Source organism: Mercenaria mercenaria, chromosome 5, assembly GCF_021730395.1.
Source record: "Mercenaria mercenaria strain notata chromosome 5, MADL_Memer_1, whole genome shotgun sequence".
Lineage (NCBI taxonomy): Eukaryota > Metazoa > Mollusca > Bivalvia > Venerida > Veneridae > Mercenaria > Mercenaria mercenaria.
The window spans coordinates 91,731,184-91,752,477 of NC_069365.1; the positions used below are offsets into that span (position 1 = coordinate 91,731,184).

At 34.4% G+C, this 21,294-nt stretch overlaps 1 protein-coding gene across 24 annotated transcripts in view; it reads left to right on the forward strand.

The window, feature by feature from the left end:
• Positions 1-21,294, forward strand: part of LOC123558649 (teneurin-m-like) — a 241,368-nt gene that overhangs the window by 176,359 nt on the left and 43,715 nt on the right. For 23 of the 24 annotated variants that reach the window (XM_053544291.1, XM_053544306.1, XM_053544307.1 and 20 more), the window contains 4 exons: positions 4,340-4,705; positions 10,226-10,415; positions 12,661-12,717; positions 20,388-20,599. In XM_053544291.1, coding sequence (XP_053400266.1) covers positions 4,340-4,705; positions 10,226-10,415; positions 12,661-12,717; positions 20,388-20,599 — 825 coding nt within the window. The remainder of the gene's footprint in view (positions 1-4,339; positions 4,706-10,225; positions 10,416-12,660; positions 12,718-20,387; positions 20,600-21,294) is intronic. The other variant, XM_053544305.1, reaches the window with a different exon arrangement.

A 21,294-nucleotide genomic window follows, 5' to 3' on the forward strand; every position in this document is an offset into this window, starting at 1 on the left:
TATTATTTTTTATTGCTTTCTACCCAAGAATATCATTTTTTACCGGTTTTGGACAACTTCCATGAACAATCAGCACAAAGTGTGGATTTGTATAATGATGAAGTTTATGTTTATGTAGGTATAACTGTCAGACATGGTGAGAAATTGCAAAAGAAAAGTGGGAAAATTAGAAGAAAAAATAGTTCACTTGAAAAAACTTGGAAGCATATTATGTGAAACATGATTGATTTAGCAGGAGTATTGTCTGCCATATTATGTAGCGTTTTTTTTTTGTTGTCTGTTAGTTTCTTCGTAATAAAATTTTGTTTGCACTTAATTTTGATTGTTCCAGAGTTAGATACAGTCAACTTGCCTTAGGGACTACCAGAAACGTTCTGTTACTAAGATAACATTCCAGATTCATTTATTTATACATATTTAGTTAATTAGTTGTACAATCAGACAGCTCTTCTGTTTTGGAGGTGTAACTTAACTACCAAGAACACACCTCTATTTTGCAGTGCAGAATGTTTTTTTCATTGACTTTGTAAGTTTCAGTTTTTCTGCAAAAGTATAGATTTTTTTCTCATACTGTTAGTAATAAGTTTCAGTTATGCTACAAAGTATAGATATAAGCATATACTGTTGGTAGTGACTCAAGAGAGTCAAGGTCACAATTTTCTTCTAGCAGATACATGTAGTTTTGGAACTGTATTCCACATCAAACATGTTAGAGTAAATATCACCAGGGACCAATGGTTGTTTGATCTGTATGGTCAATATTTATTCACCCTTTTTATAGCAGAAATCTAAGAGATATTTATGGAAATTGGTCTTGATTGACTCCAGTCCCTACAGTATTAGAGACTTGCACTTAAACCCTCTTTACTCAAGGGAAACAACCTGTTCATATAGTGAACACCGTTTTCAAATCTTACCGAGTCAAAGGGATATTTATTGAACTTAGACACTTTATTTTATCTTAAAAGAAAATTCCACAGACCTGCTTGTTCTTAAAATGTGTACATTGTGACCCTTTTTGCTAGAGAAATATAAAGTGAAAAGCAACAGTTTTGATTCATCACTTCTTAATATACAATTAAAATATTTGTCCCCTCTGTATAAAGACCACCTGAAAATAGACAATGTTCTGGCGGTCTGAAATACATCATTATTACATGTTTACCGAAAATCAGAAAAAATGTTTTGTCATAAAATTTCATCTGAGTATATTATGAAAATTGTCTCCCTTGTGGACGTTTACATCTATCATACCATCTTTTTAGTGGCATTGCTTATCTCATTACAAACATTTGTTCCATTTATTTAATAATAAAAATCTCTCTAAAATGTTCCATTTTACCCCCATGAGACTGGTCTACAGATCTGCATCAAATATTTTTTCAGAAATTGTGTGAAGCTTTCCTGATACCCATGACATGCACAATTCCCAAATGAGGCTTTGTCAAAAATAGAAAAAATATGGATCTGTGAAAAACTGTTTTTTTTTTAACCATCTGGAATGCCCATTTTTGTGTTGTTTAATTTAGCTGCTAGGGCTATATAAAAAAGGGATCGGCTAAGTATTTTAAGGTGTATGATTGAACTATATATGAGAGTTTGTCCATTATGCAGCATTGCACAGGAATCAGATGAATAAAAAATGGGTGCATAAATACTGTCTGCTCATATTAACCCTTACCATGCTAAATTTCTATAATGGACTGGTCCATCTTCCAATATGGGCAGTGCCATTTATCATTTGAAGGGGTGTTTACTAAAAATTTACTGACTGAATAGCGAACAGTGCAGACCATGATCAGACTGCACGGATGTGCAGGCTGATCTTGGTCTGCACTGGTCGCAAAGGCAGAATCACTTGCCGCCAGCAGGCTAAGGGTTAACTTTTTGCACATATTAACTTTTAACAAACTAATATATTTTACTCACAATGGCAGCTGGCAACTTCTGGTCAGTTATTCTTTAATATTATTTCAGAATGACAGACTGTTGTTCATGGTAGTTTATTACTCACACATGATTCTTTGTATCAAATGTGGAATACTGAAATACGGAATCCTAGAATACATAATAGTACAATTCAGAGTGGTAGAATACGGAATAGAATTAAAATTTCTGATGGGTCATAATGGGTGTGCTACCTTAACTATCACAACCATATTTCTAGATTCTGAAAATAAAAAGAAATAATGAACAAACTTTGTGTTACATAGCAACACCTAAATATAACGGCTGCTTAAACTGCAGTTCATTTTGAATTACAGGCTGAATACATTTTTTTAGCTCACCTGAGCACGAAGTGCTCAAAGGTGAGCTTTAGTGATCACCCTGTGTCCGTCGTCCGTCCGTCCGTCCGTCGTCAACAATTTGACTGTTAACACTCTAGAGGTCACATTTTTGACCCAATCTTAATGAAACTTGGTCAGAATGTTACCCTCAATAAAATCTTGGACGAGTTCGATATTGGGTCATCTGGGATCAAAAACTAGGTCATCAGGTCAAATCAAAGGAAAAGCTTGTTAACACTCTAGAGGTCACATTTTTGGCCCAATCTTAATGAAACTTGGTCAGAATGTTACCCTCAATAAAATCTTGGATGAGTTCGATATTAAGTCATCTGGGGTCAAAAACTAGGTCATCAGGTCAAATCAAAGGAAAAGCTTGTTAACACTCTAGAGGTCACAATTTTGGCCCAATCTTAATGAAACTTGGTCAGGATGTTACCCTCAATAAAATCTTGGACGAGTTTGATATTGGGTCATCTGGGGTCAAAAACTAGGTCACCAGGTCAAATCAAAGGAAAAGCTTGTTAACACTATAGAGGTCACATTTTTAGCCCAGTCTTAATGAAACTTGGTCAGAATGTTACCCTTAATAAAATCTTGGACGAGTTTGCTACTGGATCATCTGGGGTCAAAAACTAGGTCACCAGGTCAAATCAAAGGAAAAGCTTGTTAACACTGTTGAAGCCGCATTTATGACTGTATCTTCATGAAACTTGGTCAGATTGTTAATATTGATGATCTTAAGGTCCAGTTTGAATCTGGGTCATGTAGGATAAAAAACTAGGTCACCAAGCCAAATCAAATGAAAAGCTAGTTTACACTAGAGGCCACATTTATGACCATACCTTAATGAAACTTGGTCAAATCTTGATGATCTATAGCTCAAGTTCAAATCTGGGTTAGGTGGGGTCAAAAACTAGGTCACTAGGTCATATCAAAGGAAAAGCTTGTTAACACTCTAGAGGCCACATTTATGACTATATCTTCATGAAACTTAGTCAGAATGTTAAACTTGATGATCTTTAGGGCAATTTTGAATCTGGGTCATGTCGGGTCAAAAACTAGGTCACCGGGTCAAATCAAAGGAAAAGCTAATTAACACTGTAGAGGCCACGTTTATGACCATATCTTAATGAAACTTGGTCAGAATGTTAATCTTGATAATCTTTAGGTCAAGTTTAAATCTGGGTCAGATGGAGTCAAAAACTAGGTCACTAGGTCATATCAAAGGAAAAGCTTGTTAACACTCTAGAGGCCACATTTTTGACTATATCTTCATGAAACTTAGTCAGAATGTTAAACTTGATGGTCTTTAGGTCAAGTTCGAATCTGGGTCATGTGGGGACAAAAACTAGGTCACCGGGTCAAATCAAAGGAAAAGCTAGTTAACACTTTAGAGGCTACATTTATGACCATATCTTAATGAAACTTGGTCAGAATGTTGATCTTGATGATCTTTAGGTCAATAGGTCAGGTGAGCGATACAGGGCCTTCATGGCCCTCTTGTTTCTCTAGGAATTATAATCTGTTCTGGTAATAATGTAAATGTTTTTTGAATATACCTTGTAATACGATGAAAATCGCTCATTTGCAAGTTTTGCTTTTGCCAGAATTGAATAAATTCCTCGAAACTGAAATTAGTTTCTGTAATTTTCAAGGTATGATTTCCCAGGTCTCATAATTTTTTTTGCAGATATATCTTTCAGATTCTTTAATAAACTTTATAATGCTATTTTTGATTTTTTCTTTTTGTTTAATTGAAATTAAACAGAGTGTAGGACAAAAAAATTCCATAAAATTTTAATGTGTTTATTGAAATTGAACTTTAATTTTGTTATATTGTTTTTCATGCCATTTATATTAAATTAAAGTGAATTGTTGTTTTTTTTTCATGAATACTTTAATGATGTAGACTTCAGTGTATTCATTTGAAATCTGACTTGTATTTGTGATTGCTTTCAAAAGATTATGCCATGATTTTAAAACGGTTTTGAAAATCGGCAGTTTTGTGTGAATAAGAGATTAAGAATGTTACATGTGCTTTTCTTTTCCAGGAACAATGCCATTGCCCCCACCTAGTGCACCGCCCCCGCCCCCACCACCAATTGAGGACATTCCACAGAGAGGTCAGACCACACCTCAACACCAACAGTTGTGTAAACATCATCAGTTGTTACAGCAACAGAGATCGTTACAGTTCGGACCACAAATAAGGGGAAATTACTCTGATGTGGAAAATATTCGTAGAGGACTACCTAGTGATAATCATGAGCATCTGCGGAGGTTACATTCAGACTCAGAATGCATGTGCGCGCACACACGAGGGGCTAATCATTATTCAGAAGGGGATAGTTGTGAATATGAACCCCATTATTTAGTGCAAACCCCAAATGGAAGTGTATTTATTCCACAGTCACAAGGTGAGTTATTTCCCTTTGAATTACATCATTAAGGTTCTGGTACCTTATTTATCTCAGTGAAATTTTATGGGGCTTCTGCTGCTAAGAAGTTGAGTATGAGATATTCATCCAACTTGCTTGTTGAAGTTGGTTTACCTGCAACAGCATATAAGGTACTTCTTACTTTTTGCTTACACGTACTGTATGACATCTGTCATGTGACACGTAAAAATTAACTCTAAAAGGATATTCTTTTACAACATTGATCATTCTTGCAGTAACAAATTACACATGTAAAATGGAATAAAGGCAGACAAAAGTATTCACAAAAAATTAAGTTCAACGACTACATCAGGAAATAAAAATATTGGACCTAATTTCATTTTCAAAAAGGTATTGACAAATTCTGATATATCGCAGAATTTGTTCTGAAAGAAAGGCCATATTTCAAAGAGAATGTCAGTTATTTGTTATTTCATTTTATTGTTTCCAGAACATTATGTTTTCAGGCGAGTCAATATCTAGCGACAAGTCATGCGGCAATGACACTTTGAGAATAATGGCTGCCACTTTCCCATTTCTGTAATATTCATCTGTCACATTGCTCTGGCTAAAACACTTTCATTTGTTATGATTACATGCTCGAAAGTGTTAATTTTGCAATTAAGCTTTATATAAGGAACCTTTTCAGGACAAAACGACAAAATGTTGTTATTTTTTTCTAGTTCTTGACAACATATTTTGAAAATCATAAAAATTACTGCTCATTTGCAAAAGATGTGCCAATTTAAATTTGTCCCCTACAAAGAAAGTTTAGAAAGGGAGTAGGGTGTGTGCAGATGTGGAGATATAAGGGTCATTTAATGGTCGGCATGTAGGTTGGTTGGTCCTACAAAAGAACTGTGGCACAAACTTCTTTAACAATTTTTAAGGAATTCCAATTAAATTTTATACACATGAGCATATATGCCTGACATATATTTTAATAAGTGTTAAATGGGGCAATGAAAATTTACAGAGTTATACACCTTGAACTTTGAAATTTGTATATAGCACACTATTGGTACATGGAATGTTACGAACACAAATAATTAATTGTATGATGCTTATACTGAAATGCTGGTGACGCCATATTGCAGGGGTAGTATTCACTTCCTGGCCAGTTCTAGAATTAAGTGGTATGTACATCATTGTATATAACACCTCAGTTTCTTCTTGAGAAGATGGCACATTTCAGCAAGGGAAAGTGGCAAAAGAGACGTGTTGACATAGAAAAAAAATCGAAGAATTATATCTTCATTGACATGGTTTTAAAGCAAGACGTCTTTTATAAATATTGTCCATTGCCTCTCATCCCATTTTGCCGTGTGTAATCAAACCAGCTTTATCCCGGAAATTACTGGTTTTCTGAATTTAAATTTTTTTTCTTTCCAGAGGACAAATTTACCCAAAAGGCAAAAATGAAATTAAATACTGACACTCGCTTTATTTAAAAGTCTGATTTAGTTTCTAGGGATCAGAAATTAATTTGAGTGATTTAAAAGCGTAAGTGAAAGTTATTCACTTGCTAATCTGATAATATTACCAGCAGATTCACGATCACAGGAAATAATTTCTGATGATGAGACTTCCGTTGCCTTTGTTTTTTCGCCTCATGATTTTAAATTAGCTAAAATGCCTTTTAAAAATGAAGATGAAAATTAAAGTTCATTGGACTCAGTTAGCAGAAATTTTATTTAATGTGGCAGAAGGAGGCAAGTGTTGACAGTTTCAGGATTGAGGATTTTATAATAGAAGAAGTCTGACAAAATCATGCAAAACTTTTTGTTATGTAGAATGATAATCCACATTTTTGATTTGCGCAGTGTAGTTTATCCATTAATATAAAACTTATCCAATTAATAAATTACCTCGCTTAAATTTGTTATGCAAGCATTTTTTTACACACATGCGCATCCAACTTTGGTTAAAACTGCTGTGTTCTGAAATTTGACTTCATAGGAGCTTATTGAATTATTATAATTAAAATATATAAACTCACCACCTCTCAAACTCTCTAATAGAAGATTGAATCCTACTTTTTGTTCTGACTGCCAGGGTTTTTGGTGCTATGCCTTCCAGCTAATCAAGTCTTGTGAATTTCTTCTTCATCTCTGTTCCATGTGAAAAAGTTGTGTTTGTTAGGCAGAAACATGTAAGGTTAATGGATGTACAGAAAAATGTTGATTCCCATAGAAGAAAATACCTGAGTTATCCAGAGTTTCGAGCAAAGGCAGAAAACGAAAGGCAGACTGCAAGGGCAGAAGTTGAATTGCACTAGCAAGCCGAATGCTGAAGCCATTAATGCTCTTTCTGACTTCAAATCACTTGCCCCTCACTGATGTGGGTTTGAGCCTCATTCTCGGGCATTGAATTCTTCATGTGAGGAAGCAATCCAGCTGGCTTATTAAAAAGGAAGGTTGGTGGTTCTACCAAAGTGCTTGACTGTGATGAAATGAAGCTTGGAGGGGCATTCCCCCACCTTCAAAGCTGGGAAGTCGCCATATGACCTGAATTGTGTCGGTGCGACATTAAACCCATCAAACACAACACAAACACCATTGCTCTCGGTTTACTGCTTGTCTGAAAAAAATATGTCAGATTATGATATGCAGTCTTTATGATGGTAAATTTCATCTTGTGACCAATTTACATGTTTCCATTAAACAAATTTTACATTTGTAATATCTAAAACATAATTTGATATAAATGAATGAGAAAGTTTGTAATACTGTATTTCCAGAGGCAATTTGTTGAGATAACATCCCAATCATAGAGACAGGCTAGCATGATCACCATGATTTCGCTTGATTTGACAATGATAGATTAGTTTGAAATACAGTTAAAATTGTTGTAGCTGGTCCAGAACTCTGGAACCAATGATGTTCTGCTAGTTAACAGGAAATTAATCCAATCAATCACTGTCACACCAGGGGGAGCTGTGAGTAGCTCCGATCATGGTCATTGGGAAGCTCTCATGACCAGCTGCCATGCTGAGAAAATCATATTGAACATGTTACTGGAAAAAATCAAATTTAATGTTTATATTAACAAGAGTTTTAGTGATTTATGACTGCTTAATGAACTTGTAATATGGAGCAATGATTTCTGCTGGGCTGAGGCAGAGTTGGTTATCTATAGACTTCAAAATCCTAGAAACTAATGTGTCGGCTAAAATATAATGTTATGGTTTATACTGGAAATAACAAACTTGACCCTTACCCTGCTAAATGTCTATAATGAACTTGTCAGTCTCTCAGTTTGGACAGTACCATTTACTGCTAAAAGGGGTGAATACCAAAAAGATACTGACTGAATGGCAGACAGTGCAGATCTTGATCAGACTGCATGGATGTGCAGTCTGATCATGATCTGCACTGGTCGCAAAGCCAGAATCAATTGTGTCGGAGCATGCTAAGGGTTAGGACCTTCTTTTCATACATCTAGGATCAACACAGAACCAGTGATCTGAACTTTGATCCAGTGTCACTAGTCCCACTATAACAGTTACACAAACTGTCTGGATTCTGCACCCTATTTCTATAACAAAAAATCCAAGGCTCGTAGGTTAATATCCAGTAATAGTCCCCTCGCTTCTCAGAATGGGCAAGTAATAAAGGGAGATAAAATAACCCTTCAGATTTCTGTAAGTTAAGTCACCATTAGGGGTGTTGATTGGGGATTGAGGTAGAAATCACTATAATATATTATGTAAATGAGATAATTACCAGATATTGCTACCAGGTGTTCAAATTTGAAGAATTTTAAACATGCAAATGTTCAGGCAATCACAGAAAATTTCAATGTGCTCCAGATATCACTAGTCATCATTGCAACAAAGAAGTTCTTCCATACACTCATATTAAAACAACTGTATGAGTAAATAATCATTCTATTTAAGAAAGAGAAATAGATGTATCATTCTTGCTTTTAGATAGCACCAGGTTGATTGATCATCTGTTGCCCTAATGGCTGCAATTGTCTGTCTTTATTTGATGTAAAATAATTTTGTTATCTAAAATTTCCGAATCATTACTTTCGGAATTAATTTTTGACCGATAAGACTTAATGACTGTCTGTTGTTTGAACAAAAGCATCACTTTTGTTAAGTTACATATTTAAAACACATTTGTTAGAAATGGCCGTGCCACAAAGCAGTTACTAGTAAATGGTAATGGATTCTAAATTGATGTCATGGGAGTTTAAATGTCTTTTAAATGGCTTTAGATTCATACAGATAAGTCAAAATCACATTTTCTATAGTTTCAGTATTAATATTTGAAATTGTCATTAAAGTTATTTCTTTGATATGTGATCATTAATGCTTTATTTGTTGATTTATAGGGATGCCATAGGCTTATCTATCACAGGGAAAATAATTTTTGTTATGTAAGGGAAGTAACTCTAAGAAGAATAATGATTATTTCCAGGAAGAGTGATGTAGAAATAGTATGATTCTACACTCACTCCAAACATTTTTTTTAGGGGCGGATTGGGCTGAGGGCACTTAAGTTTACCCTTGTTGATATATCTGTCTGTTTGCACACCTCTCTGTCTTGCTGCATGTCCATCTGTCCATCCAAAATTAAGTCACACATATCTCTAAAAATGTTTGACTTGTACCCATACAAGTTCTTCCAGAGAAAACATATGTAAGTGGCACAGTGTTAGATATAATGTCAATTACCCCACGGTCAGCATTATTTTGTGTTTAGTTGTTGTAAATTGGTTTCTGTTGTGTAACATTTCTGACTCATTGCTTTTTTTTTTATAAAAGATGAACCCTAATGACTTTCTCCAGGAGTTCACCTGAAAGGTGTAGGATAGGGTAGCTGTCATGCTAATATCAGTTACTCTCACCTTTAAAGTAACTGACCATTCGCATTCTTGGCACAGGCAATAAGTAAAACTGCTTTTACCCTGCTCATTCTGCATAACCATTATAAGCCTGGAACTAGTTGACCCTAACTCACAGAAACTTAAGTAGGTTCTGCTCTTCTGTGAGGAAGGAAGGATTAGACGTTACCAGAGTTACTCTAGTTTGAACTAGACCTGAACTCGCACAGTGTCAGTACGAAACTCTGTAACTTTCATATTTAAAAATAGATTTGTTAGAAACGTTCCTTAGTAATTATTATGACTGATTCTAAATTTACATCCTGGGAATTAAATGGCTTTTAAATGGCTTTAGATTTGTTATAGATAAGCTAATATGGCATTTGCTTTTAATGATTGATATTTTGTTTCAGCATTTACATTTGAAATTGCCATTAGGGAGTATAGCTTTCCTTTGTTTCAAGGGAAGTAACTCTTTAGAGAATATTGAGTATTTCAGCAAGAGTAATCTAGACTTGATTTTACTCATACCAGATGAGTGTCTTTCAGAGGTTCTGCTTTGTAGTGTTGTATTTCTTTGTAAAATATGGACAGTTGGTTTGTTCAGTGTATACTTTTTTTTTTACATTATCAAATTTACGATGAATTATATTGTTCATTTTTCAGTGCTTGGGCCAGATGGGCAGCCAAGATTTCCCCGTACGGTACCTCGATCAGGGTCAATTCCTTTAATGAGGAACAATGACCTACAGAGCCCTAATGGTGGTGTTGTACGGCCCCTAGAACCTACCACAATGCCAAGACAGTTTGCCGCACCCCCGGACCAACAACCCCAAAATATTGTGCTAAATGATAGGTAAGAATTAATAAATTTTTATGCAAATGGCATGCAGCAAAACACAAGCACTACTTTCCCAGCTAGTTATCATAGGCATTTTTTTAGCCAGTTGATTTGACATTTTTTTTTCTCATCCATTATGTTTGTCACAATAAAACTACTTCACAATTTTTGGAGGACTTTTATATCTACAAAGTCAATTGGAAGATCTTTTGGAAGTATAGAATACAACCAAGCAAGTTGATAGCAGAGTTTGGTTGTGTAAATCTGTTTCACAAAAGGTAATAAACGATGCAACTGTCCTAGCTTCCGGAAGCACAGTCTTACAGAGAACTATATTATATAAATACAGTGAATGGATCTTGCAAAGGACCACAAAATTGAACCATCTAGCTATGTGACAGTCAGTGGGGCAGCAGTATAGAAATTTGAGGCCATTTGTTCGAATTATTTTTTCAGCCGAACAATTTATCTCAGTCTGGTATGTGGGTGAATAAATGAGCACCTTTTTAAGTTTTAGTTCTTTTGTAAATGACAGAATGCAGAACCAGCAAGAGAGAAAAAAAGATAACTCTTACTGCCTTCTTTAAATATCTTTCTGGATTATTTCCCTTGCGTCACTGACTACCAATATTTGGCAGTATTTGATACTCCACATTTCTATGCATATGCATGCAATATTTTAGTTATGAATGTAATGTATGAAATATATCAAATGCTGACAGCAAAATGAAAGAAGGATTTCTGTTTCAAAAAAATAATGAAAAAAGCTATCAAGTTTTGGCCACAGGGTCAAATTTAGATAAAAAAAAAAGATTAGATTATATTTTGTTACCGTTGTCCTCAATAATTTCCTCAGCAGAAAAATCAATGCCAAGTTTTGTTGTTGTTGTTGTTCATCTTGATTGGATTTAGGATAAAAAATGAATGAAAGAATTTCCTGGAGTGTGTGACAAGGTTTAACAGGCAACTTTTTTTGCCAGATTATGATATCCATTCAAATTAGTGGTTAGTTTATTTGACAGTTCTCATTTCTGTCACTATGAGCTGGTCTCCTAATAAGACAAAACTTATCCTAGCTTCTAAATATAGTCAGTAATGTTCATTTTCTTCCTTTTGATTGTTATTCCTATGGATGAGAATGCAGTGTCCTGTATCTGCTTGAACATTAACCCTTACCTTGCTAAATTTCTATAATGAACTTATCCATCTTTCAGTTTGGACAGTGCCATTAACTGTTAAAAGGGTTGCTTACCAAAAAGTACTGACTGAATGGTGAACAGTGCAGATCTTGATCAGACTGCACAGATGCGAAGGATTTCACCGTGTATTGTCTTGTCGATTAGAACATGTTTTGCAAAATGACCTACCTTTGGCTATTCCGGTCTACTTCCTCATATTTAAAACCGCATTTTATTCCAGATTAGTATCCCTTCCTGGTGTAATTCGAACGTATTAGAATGGAATAGATTTTAGTTTTGCGTGTGTTGTTGGCAAATAAAACACGTTTTGAGTTTAGATGCGTAGTAATCTAATCACAAAGGCCAAAGTTTTGAGTTCAAATGTGTCGTAATTAATCACTCAGGCCTTCGTGATTAGATTACTACTGATCTGACCTCAAAACCGTGTTTTATTTGCCAACAAAGCATTAAAAGCTAAAATCTTTTTCCCAAATAAATAGATATTCTGCTTGTTTTGTTATGTTTCGTTCACTTTTACTCATTATAGATAGACTTCTTGCAATATCAAGTTTGTATCTTACTAGCTAGATATATAGAGCATGATAATTATTTAGCAGTTTAGTATCATGAAATAGCTTGTTTTATTATTGACGTTTACTTTTGATTTGGAGTCACTTAGTCAAAGCTCCAAGGTCTTAATAGTTCGTTTTTAAGAACCAGTCTCAAAATCTTAGCATATGATTGGTTCAGTTTAAACATTATCCTAAAATTGACCAATGGTGAGGTTGGATATTTAGACTGGTCTCCAAACTTTGATTTGTAGACTTTGAGCCTGGCTTTCAGGTGATGAAATAAAGAGTTTTGAGATCTGTCTCGGAATACAGCCTCGCCATTGGTGAATTTCCAAATGTGCTCAGAAATGAGCAGTCAGATGCAGGTGTTTCCAGACTGGTCTCAGAACTGTTAGTTTTATAACCTTGGGTCCTTGTATTTAATGTGAAAAGAAAAAGCTTTGTGATAGTTTGTCAGCACATCCTGCTTGCACTAACCTTGTGTTGTTTTGTTCTCTCTTTGCATGTCAGAGTGCCAAATGGATCGTGTAATCCCCAGAACCATGAATATCAGGAGGCTTGGGACACGTAAGTTATCTCCCTTTATCTAGCTAAGCTTAGGAAATTATCTTGGAATGGGTTAGTTCCCTTAGTTAAAATACACCATTTAGGCTATATACCAATAAAAGAAATTGTTCTTTGTTTCATATAAAATTAGCTTCTTCAGTTGAATTTTGATACAGTTCTAGATTTTCACTCTATCCAAGACCTATCCATACATCTGCTTCAAGAAAACGGAAAGAAAATTGGGTGTTGAATAGTATGGAGTGAAATGAGAGTGAAGTGAAGTCAGGTACCCTCAATTTGCCACATTTCAGAAAGCGGTCTGCAGAATAAACACTCTACTTTTGTTTTCAAGTAAACAGCTCAAAAACATGCGAATATCACCAGGATAAGTGTCTTATTTTATGTAAAATACATTCTACTTGTGAATTTGCTAAATGCTAATTTGGCCCTGGGTTTACGCACAGATACACTAAAAATGGAAAAATTAGGATCAATTTATTAGGGACTTTTTTTTCGACTACACTGCGGAAGCACATTTTTGACCAAATTACTGCTATATAACCTTTACATTTTGTTATATGAGTTATCTCCCTTCATCTTTTGACATGGAATTATAGATTCCCTTTTGGGTAAATGGATAATTGCTATGGTATCCTTCCCCCCCCCCCACTCCCTCACACACACATTGCAGAAGAGGAGGTATATTGTTTTGCTGACTGTGGGTTGGTATAACTAAAGAAGCTGTGGTCTCACAATGGTCAAACTTCATAGGATGATTGCCTGTGGTCAGTAGAGAACCTCTGTTGTTTGGGGATCACTAAGTCAAAGGTGAAATACTCAAATGGCAAGTGTTTCCCCAGTGATGAAATTAAGATAAAAAGTTTTAAAAAATTGAACTGCATTTAATTCTGTTCAAAGCAAAGTAGGCTTAACACCTTAATTAGAAATGGTTCTTCCTGTACTTGTCAGCAGAAATTATGTCAGGAAGCTGGCTTGTCTTCTAATACCAGTTATTTCAAGGTTTCTTTGTGCCTGCTAAAAGATATAAAACTTGATACCCACCATTTTCGTAATTAAATTGACATTTTAAAATCTTTAACAAGATTTCAGTTTTGTTTCCTTTCAGGAGAAACTTTTTAGAAGAAAATTTAGGAACACATTTTTCTGGTGATGCGTTATCATTTAAAATAATTAGCACAATAATCGAGGAGAATTTAAGTAACTGGCGATGCAGTGCAATAGGAGAACGTGCACAGCATGCTCAAAAGATCGATGTTGCACAATTTAACGATGCATTTTTGCATGACAAAAGAAACAACAAAGACACAATGCACTCACATGTGCAGCACTTGCATGACCTCAAATGCCTGGGGGATGTATTTTTGACAATTTATCGTGGCCAATTATGGAGCTTGAATTCACCCTAATGAGATTTTCTGAAAGGATAACGTAATTTGTTGAAATGTAAATTTCTGTAGTGTTTTCATACTGGTCTCTCTCGTGTAACTCAGCTTTAAAATATTCTTAATAGAATTTTCTGCATTCTTGAACTTTAAAAATATGTATTTTTTTTTCATTCCTTTTCATATTGTGCTGTGATTCATGTATGTTTAGAGGTATTTAGATAATCGCCTAATGAATGTTTTGTGTTCATTTAATGCTTAACTGATATGTCAATATTTTGTTTTCTCATTCATTAAATTTAAGTGGGAAGTTTGAGTAACTAAAAGTTCTTTGATGTTTTGAGTCAGTGAGCAGTTCTTAGCCTCAGTACATGAAATATGGAGAGCTATTAGCACCATCTGCACATCAGCGTCGTGTCCGCATTTACAGTTTCGTTCAAGTTTAGATGCATTTTCACTTGATTTATGTTGTCACATGATGGACTGGCTTCAAACTTTAAAAAATTGTTCCTTACCATCAGCCATGTCATGACACAAGGGTCATAACTCTCATGTCAATATTTCATTAATTATGCCCCCTTTTCACTTAGAAGTTCAGGTTAAAGTTTTAATGCACTTTCACTCTGTCCCTTTTATTATGCTTTGAATTTTATTCAAATTTAAAACAGTTGTTTCTTATCATCACCCACATCTTATGACACAAGGTGCATCACTTTGGCAGAAATCTTTCATGAATTCTATCTGTTTTATACTTAAGAGTTCAGGTTAATGTTTTGATGAACTGTCACTGTATCGGGAACTGTTGTCCCACATCACCATCTGTATCAGTGGTATAAGTCATTTCAGTGATAGCTCCAGTTTCCTCAGGTATGCCCTATTTTGATGAACTGTCACTGTATCGGGAACTGTTGTCCCACATCACCATCTGTATCAGTGGTATAAGTCATTTCAGTGAGAGCTCCAGTTTCCTCAGGTATGCCCTATTTTGATGAACTGTCACTGTATCGGGAACTGTTGTCCCACATCACCATCTGTATCAGTGGTATAAGTCATTTCAGTGATAGCTCCAGTTTCCTCAGGTATGCCCTATTTTGATGAACTGTCACTGTATCGGGAACTGTTGTCCCACATCACCATCTGTATCAGTGGTATAAGTCATTTCAGTGATAGCTCCAGTTTCCTCAGGTATGCCCTATTTTGATGAACTGTCACTGTATCGGGAACTGTTGTCCCACATCACCATTTGTATCAGTGGTATAAGTCATTTCAGTGAGAGCTCCAGTTTCCTCAGGTATGCCCTATTTTGATGAACTGTCACTGTATCGGGAACTGTTGTCCCACATCACCATCTGTATCAGTGGTATAAGTCATTTCAGTGAGAGCTCCAGTTTCCTCAGGTATGCCCTATTTTGATGAACTGTCACTGTATCGGGAACTGTTGTCCCACATCACCATCTGTATCAGTGGTATAAGTCATTTCAGTGACAGCTCCAGTTTCCTCAGGTATGCCCTGTTTCAGTATCACACATTGAAATAGCTGAGCACGCTGTCTTCATTGACAGCTCTTGTTGTTTTACTCTGCACAGTACCACATTTGTTTGATCAGCTTTTGCAGAATTTATGAATTTTTAAGCGCAAAATGATTAAATTACATGCATTTGATTTCCCCATTTTATTTTAACTTTTATTCATTTGTTTGATTTAATTGCATTAAGGCTAAAAATTTAAAATGGGTTCTTGCTGCCAGATGTTCAAATGGCCATTTAAGTACAATATTTGAGTGAAATATGGTGTTTTTGTGTGTCCTCTGTCTTTAACAGTGTTACTGTTCATGCAATGGAGATTCTATTTCTTTAGCAGTCTTGATGAAACTTACACAGTATGTATATATGGCTGCAAGGCCTTCGATAATGGGCAGAACTACTCCAGTAATACTGGAGTTTTGTGAAATTCATTTGTCACATTTTTTTGACAGTCTAAACCTTACACAAAATATATATGCCCCTACGGTCTTGGGTCAAGTTTGATATGTTGTGTGGTGTAAATACTAGAATCATTGCCGTTGAATTTGTCAAAATTGTTTTATTCACTTTGTTAAAACTATATATAGAGGCCATATTTCTTGAGCATTTTCATGAAGCTTTGATAAGTTAAATTGTGTACATAACAGTCATCATAATATCTTGGTCAAGTTCATAAAATGACAAATGAGCAAGATTTCTCAAATAACACCTTAGTTATGGCCCTTGTTGCAGGTGACATATTTTACATTGCTAACACATTAGAGGTCACTTTTCTATAGCAATATCCATAATGTATATAAGATCTTGGACAGTTCCATAAAGGGCAAAATTGCTTTAGTAAATATAACCAACACAAAATGTTTTCACAGAAACAAAAACAAAAACAAAAATTGACTCACAGTAAAGTGTTTTCCTTGTTACCTTTGGTTGAAGTTAAGACTGTACAATGACTTCACATTCCCCATGTTTCAGATCTGTAGCTCATCATGTCCACTTTACCATCTCATTTCAAGCACTATCTCAATGCATTTCTGCCTAACTTGCAAATATTATTTTTTTCGAAATATTCCCAAGTGTCACTAAACCCAATCCATTCTACGAAATATTTATTGCTAGATCAGCATTTTTTTTAATTAATTTTCATACTGCATTAATATAGCTGGTAGCTGTCAGAAGTTCATGAAGAACTTTGTCTATTATAGTTATTAATTAGCTGAAAATTAAAGCTCAGGACTAGCTCACCATGTGCAAAAATTAATGAATATTTTTCTTTTATGCATTGTGTTTTTTACTTAAGCTTCATTAAGTTAGCCACGGTGTCCATGTGCCAAGAAGCTGTGGGCTCTTAAGCTGTAGAAACAAAATATGTGTTATTTTGAGGAAAATATAAGCAAATTAATGATTTATTGGTTGGAAATTGATGAAAAAAAACTTTCAGACTACTGTTCTATAATGTGAAATCATTACATGCCAATATTTGCATGGATCATGGTTTTATTAACTGAGTAAAAAAAATAGCAGATTTTGACTTTACGTGGTAATAAATGCTGAAGGATGTTGGCTTATTAAAGACCCACTGCAGAATAACTGTATTCTTTTGTATAGGCCAAAACAGTGTCTTTAAAGACTAAACATTTTATTGAATTAATGTAGCAGTATGCCAAGTATTTAGATAAATTTAGACCATGTTGTTTATCTATGCTTTTAAAACTGTAAAAAAAATACTCGAAAGAGATTTACTTAATAAGTTTGAAGATGAAGTTGTAAAAACATTAATTCAGGAAGAGCCTAAATTTTCCATCTGTCTCTTTGTAGTATAGCTGTATACAATGACTTTAATGAAGTTCTTGGCAAGGGGAGGAGGAAGTGGGAAATGTAGATCACTTTTTTGTGTAGGGTCTTTAACCTTTCTGAACTTAACAATTGTAGCAACCAAAATCTCATTGTATTTTCTTCGAATTCCTATTTCTTTAGTAACTAAAGTTTGATTGAAACTTGACAAAAGCAGTCTTCAGGTTGAAGACGAGGTTATAAATATGCATAATGGCAATAAAGAATCAATTACAGACTATCAGTGATGTTTTTAATTATAGAAAAAAGAACCGCTTAAAAAAAGGAGAGAAAAAGCCGTAAACAAAAATCTCAGTATTTATCAATTTTATAAGGCACAAAATAATCACAAGAAGTAATAAAACACATTAGTCACTTTTGGTTCAGTCCTATAACAACAATAAAACATGCCAAAAGCTTAAACATTTCAAAGTGGCCTCTGACAATAATAGTAGCAGTTTATGCAACAAAATTGTAATGCATTTGAATTATGACATTTTCGTCAAAATTTAGAGGTTTTTAGCCTTCTTTATTTTCTCTGAAGATTCGAAGGATGTCAATTTGCTGTATTTTATGTGCACATGTCTAGGAACTTTCAGAAAGAATACAATCATATAATTATTGATTTAGCCGAATGATAGTTTCTGTAATGGTAGAAAATTGAGTAAATCATAATTTTCACTGATTAGCGGTAGGCAGGGCGGTGATTTCCAATGAACAAACAATTCTCCAGCAACTGATTGAGATGTTGCAATGCTTTTTTGTTTAGATACAGTCTTTGTTGTTCTGTTGTTTTAACATGCAATGGAAGTATTAATTTTCTGTCGAACGTGCAAGATAGTATCATTCTTTTATTTTTTTGTAAGCAGCTAAAAGGCAGGTTTTTTTTATGAAAGGTATGATGGCTTACTTTTAAACGACAAAATTTATTATCCAAATTTGGCTCTGCTCCTTACAGAAAATGCAAAAAATTGCACATCAGTTGAAATAGAGTTTTTTTCAAGTGTCTTTTTATGTGAAAATTAGAATTTATTTGATTGAAATATAAGTTGAAAGTTAGTTCTGCTGGATAAATTTTATTTGTTTAGGAGAATCATCAAAAAACATTTTTGTTATGAAAACGGGTATTAAAGTGATTTCTGTTGAAAACTTTTAGGCAGCATAAATCAAGTAAAAAAATATCTCGGAAGTCGGGAATAAAGAAAGGATAGATAAATTCAAGTGACATTGATCGTTCTGTCTTGGATTAAGAATAGGGTACGGCAGTTATTTGTCTTTGATAACAGAGGTCTGAAGACGTAAAATCAATCTGACCTTTGGTTCTGTCGATACTACATACTGGTACAAATAAAATATAACAACAGTATTTTCTGGCATGTGTCGGAGTTGGACGGAATGAATGAAATATTTTTTGTAGAAGATAGGCATACAACTAATAACAGTTTGAATAATATATGAGATATAGGATTATATGTATTTTAATATTCAGCTCTTTTTGCCCTTTAGGTTAATAATTTTAGTTTTATAGTTGTCTAATATCATTTGATATCTGTATTATTTGGAAGAGATTGAAATTGATGGAAAATACAGAACTTGGGGAAAAAAATGAAGTGATATTCTTGGGAATATGCAGTATCTGAGTTTGTAGTGGATAGAAGCAGAATATAAAAGGCTTCATTAATATCGTTTCATAGCAGTCCTCACCTAATAGAAAATTGAACGGATCGTAATGGCAGGACGTTCCAAGTTTTTTTAGATATTGACGATACAGTTGTATTCGATGTATATAAATTCAATATAATTCATTTTTTTGCTTTAGATTATGGAAAATAATTGAATCGTAACTGGAAATCTTGCTGTAACAGCAGTTTGACGATATTACAGTAACTGTTTAGAAAAAACTTCTTATTCGGAAATTATTTAGAGCGTTATTAAATCCTCAGAGAATTATATGCAGAACAGCAGAAGGAGAATTTTGAGGGAGCAAAATTATTGGTGAAGTAAGATAATCTGAGTAATTACAAATTTGATTGTTCGGAAAATAATTGATCTTCCGGAGAAAATTGCGAAAGGTGTTTCTAATGCACTTTCTCGGTGAAATCAAAGAAGGGAACTGTTGAAAGCTGTTGCGTTTCCAATTTTCAAGAGGAATTGTAAAAATAAAAGTGCTTTTAATTCTAAATAGATAATTATTATTACTGTGTGGAGATTTTAACATAGCCGCCTCTGAAAATGGTTGCTAGAAGGAAGGTTGCAAAGTAAGTTTTAGTTAGTTAATTTCTAACATTTATAAAAAAATTCATTTTGTTCTGAATTTTTCTTGAAATGGTTTTAATAGCAAGACAAATTCAAATTCATAAGTTTTGCTTTCATAAGTTTTGGCATTTTTTCAAAAATTAAATTCTTCACAAAATAATGCTTTCAGCGCAGACTTAAGTAAGAGTTATCCAATTATTTTAAGGACCAAAATGGTTTTGAAATGAATCAAAAAGAAATAGGAAAGTAAATAAGATATATTGAAGAAAGTGTTTTGTAAGAAAAAAACTATTTAACATGATTTTAACATCTAAGTTTCACATGAAGCCTATTAAGCAGTATGACCATTTTAAGATTTGCTGATAATTTGAAACGGCCCACTACTAATAGTAAACACGGTCGTTTATATTTCTGAAATATTGTTGAAAAAAGACACTAGATCTAAATAGGCACACACACAGTGTGAAATGAAAAAAAAAAAAGACAATAAATTCCTGGAAGGCATCTAAGTTGTTGGCAACCTTGAAAAAAATATTTTAAAAAATAGGTTATGGATATTATTTGCCCATGTTGTATCTTTGGGCAACATTGGGGCAGTGGGTTTAATTTATCGTCAATCCACGCAGTTTAACAGTATCAAAGTAACGTTATATCATTGTGTGTATTTTTCTATTTTCAGGCAAAACTTTGTATATCCACACCAGTTCACGACGACCAGTCCCACAATTCCTTTCTACCCGAGTGGCCAGCTGGCGCACTATGACAAGTTTCACAGTACAAAGCATGAGTGGAAGGAAAAGTTACGGGAGAGATGTTCGTGGCGATGTCTCGCAATTATTGTTCTAGTCTTAATGTTGCTCATATCTCTTGGTGTCATAGCTTATTTATTAAGTAAGTATAGCATTATTTCTTTTATTAGGCATTTAGTCCTAAAGACACAATTTAAGGCCATATTACGTCTTTCCAGCTTTTGATGGTGGTGGAAGATCTTGTGTTCCCCAGCAGGAATTATTTCGGGTGCAGGCAGACATCTAGAACTGGTAACCTTCAGTAAGCCAGCAGGATAATTTCCTAACCTGAAAGAATTCTATACCCGAAGTGACATTTCAACCCCGCTGTAGTGAGGGGCTAGTGATTTGAATTCACCAGCCATAACCACTCAGTCATGGAGATCATCCAAAAGATTTAAGCTTACAGATTCATTGTTGTGTCTTAGTAACAGGTCTGACTAGTTTCGTTTCTGTTTTAAACTTTTTTGGTGTATATTAACTTCTGAATAAAGACCAACGACAAATAAATACCATATTTGGCTATCTAAGGTTTAGTCCTTATATTCAGACTGAAGTGCATTTGGAAATTAACGTTTTGTGTTGCGCCAATAACACACTTAAATACGGTACTGTAGAAACTCAGTATAATAACTCAACCTGGATAGTGGCTATTTGCAGCAATTCTAAATTAAAGTACATGTTTTTCTCATTGAAAGATTAATGGATTCTCCAATAAACCAGAGAACCTATTACCCAGTGTGCTGCAGTAATTTTTTGCATTTTCTTGACTTTTATTTTTTTCTGACAGTGAGTTAC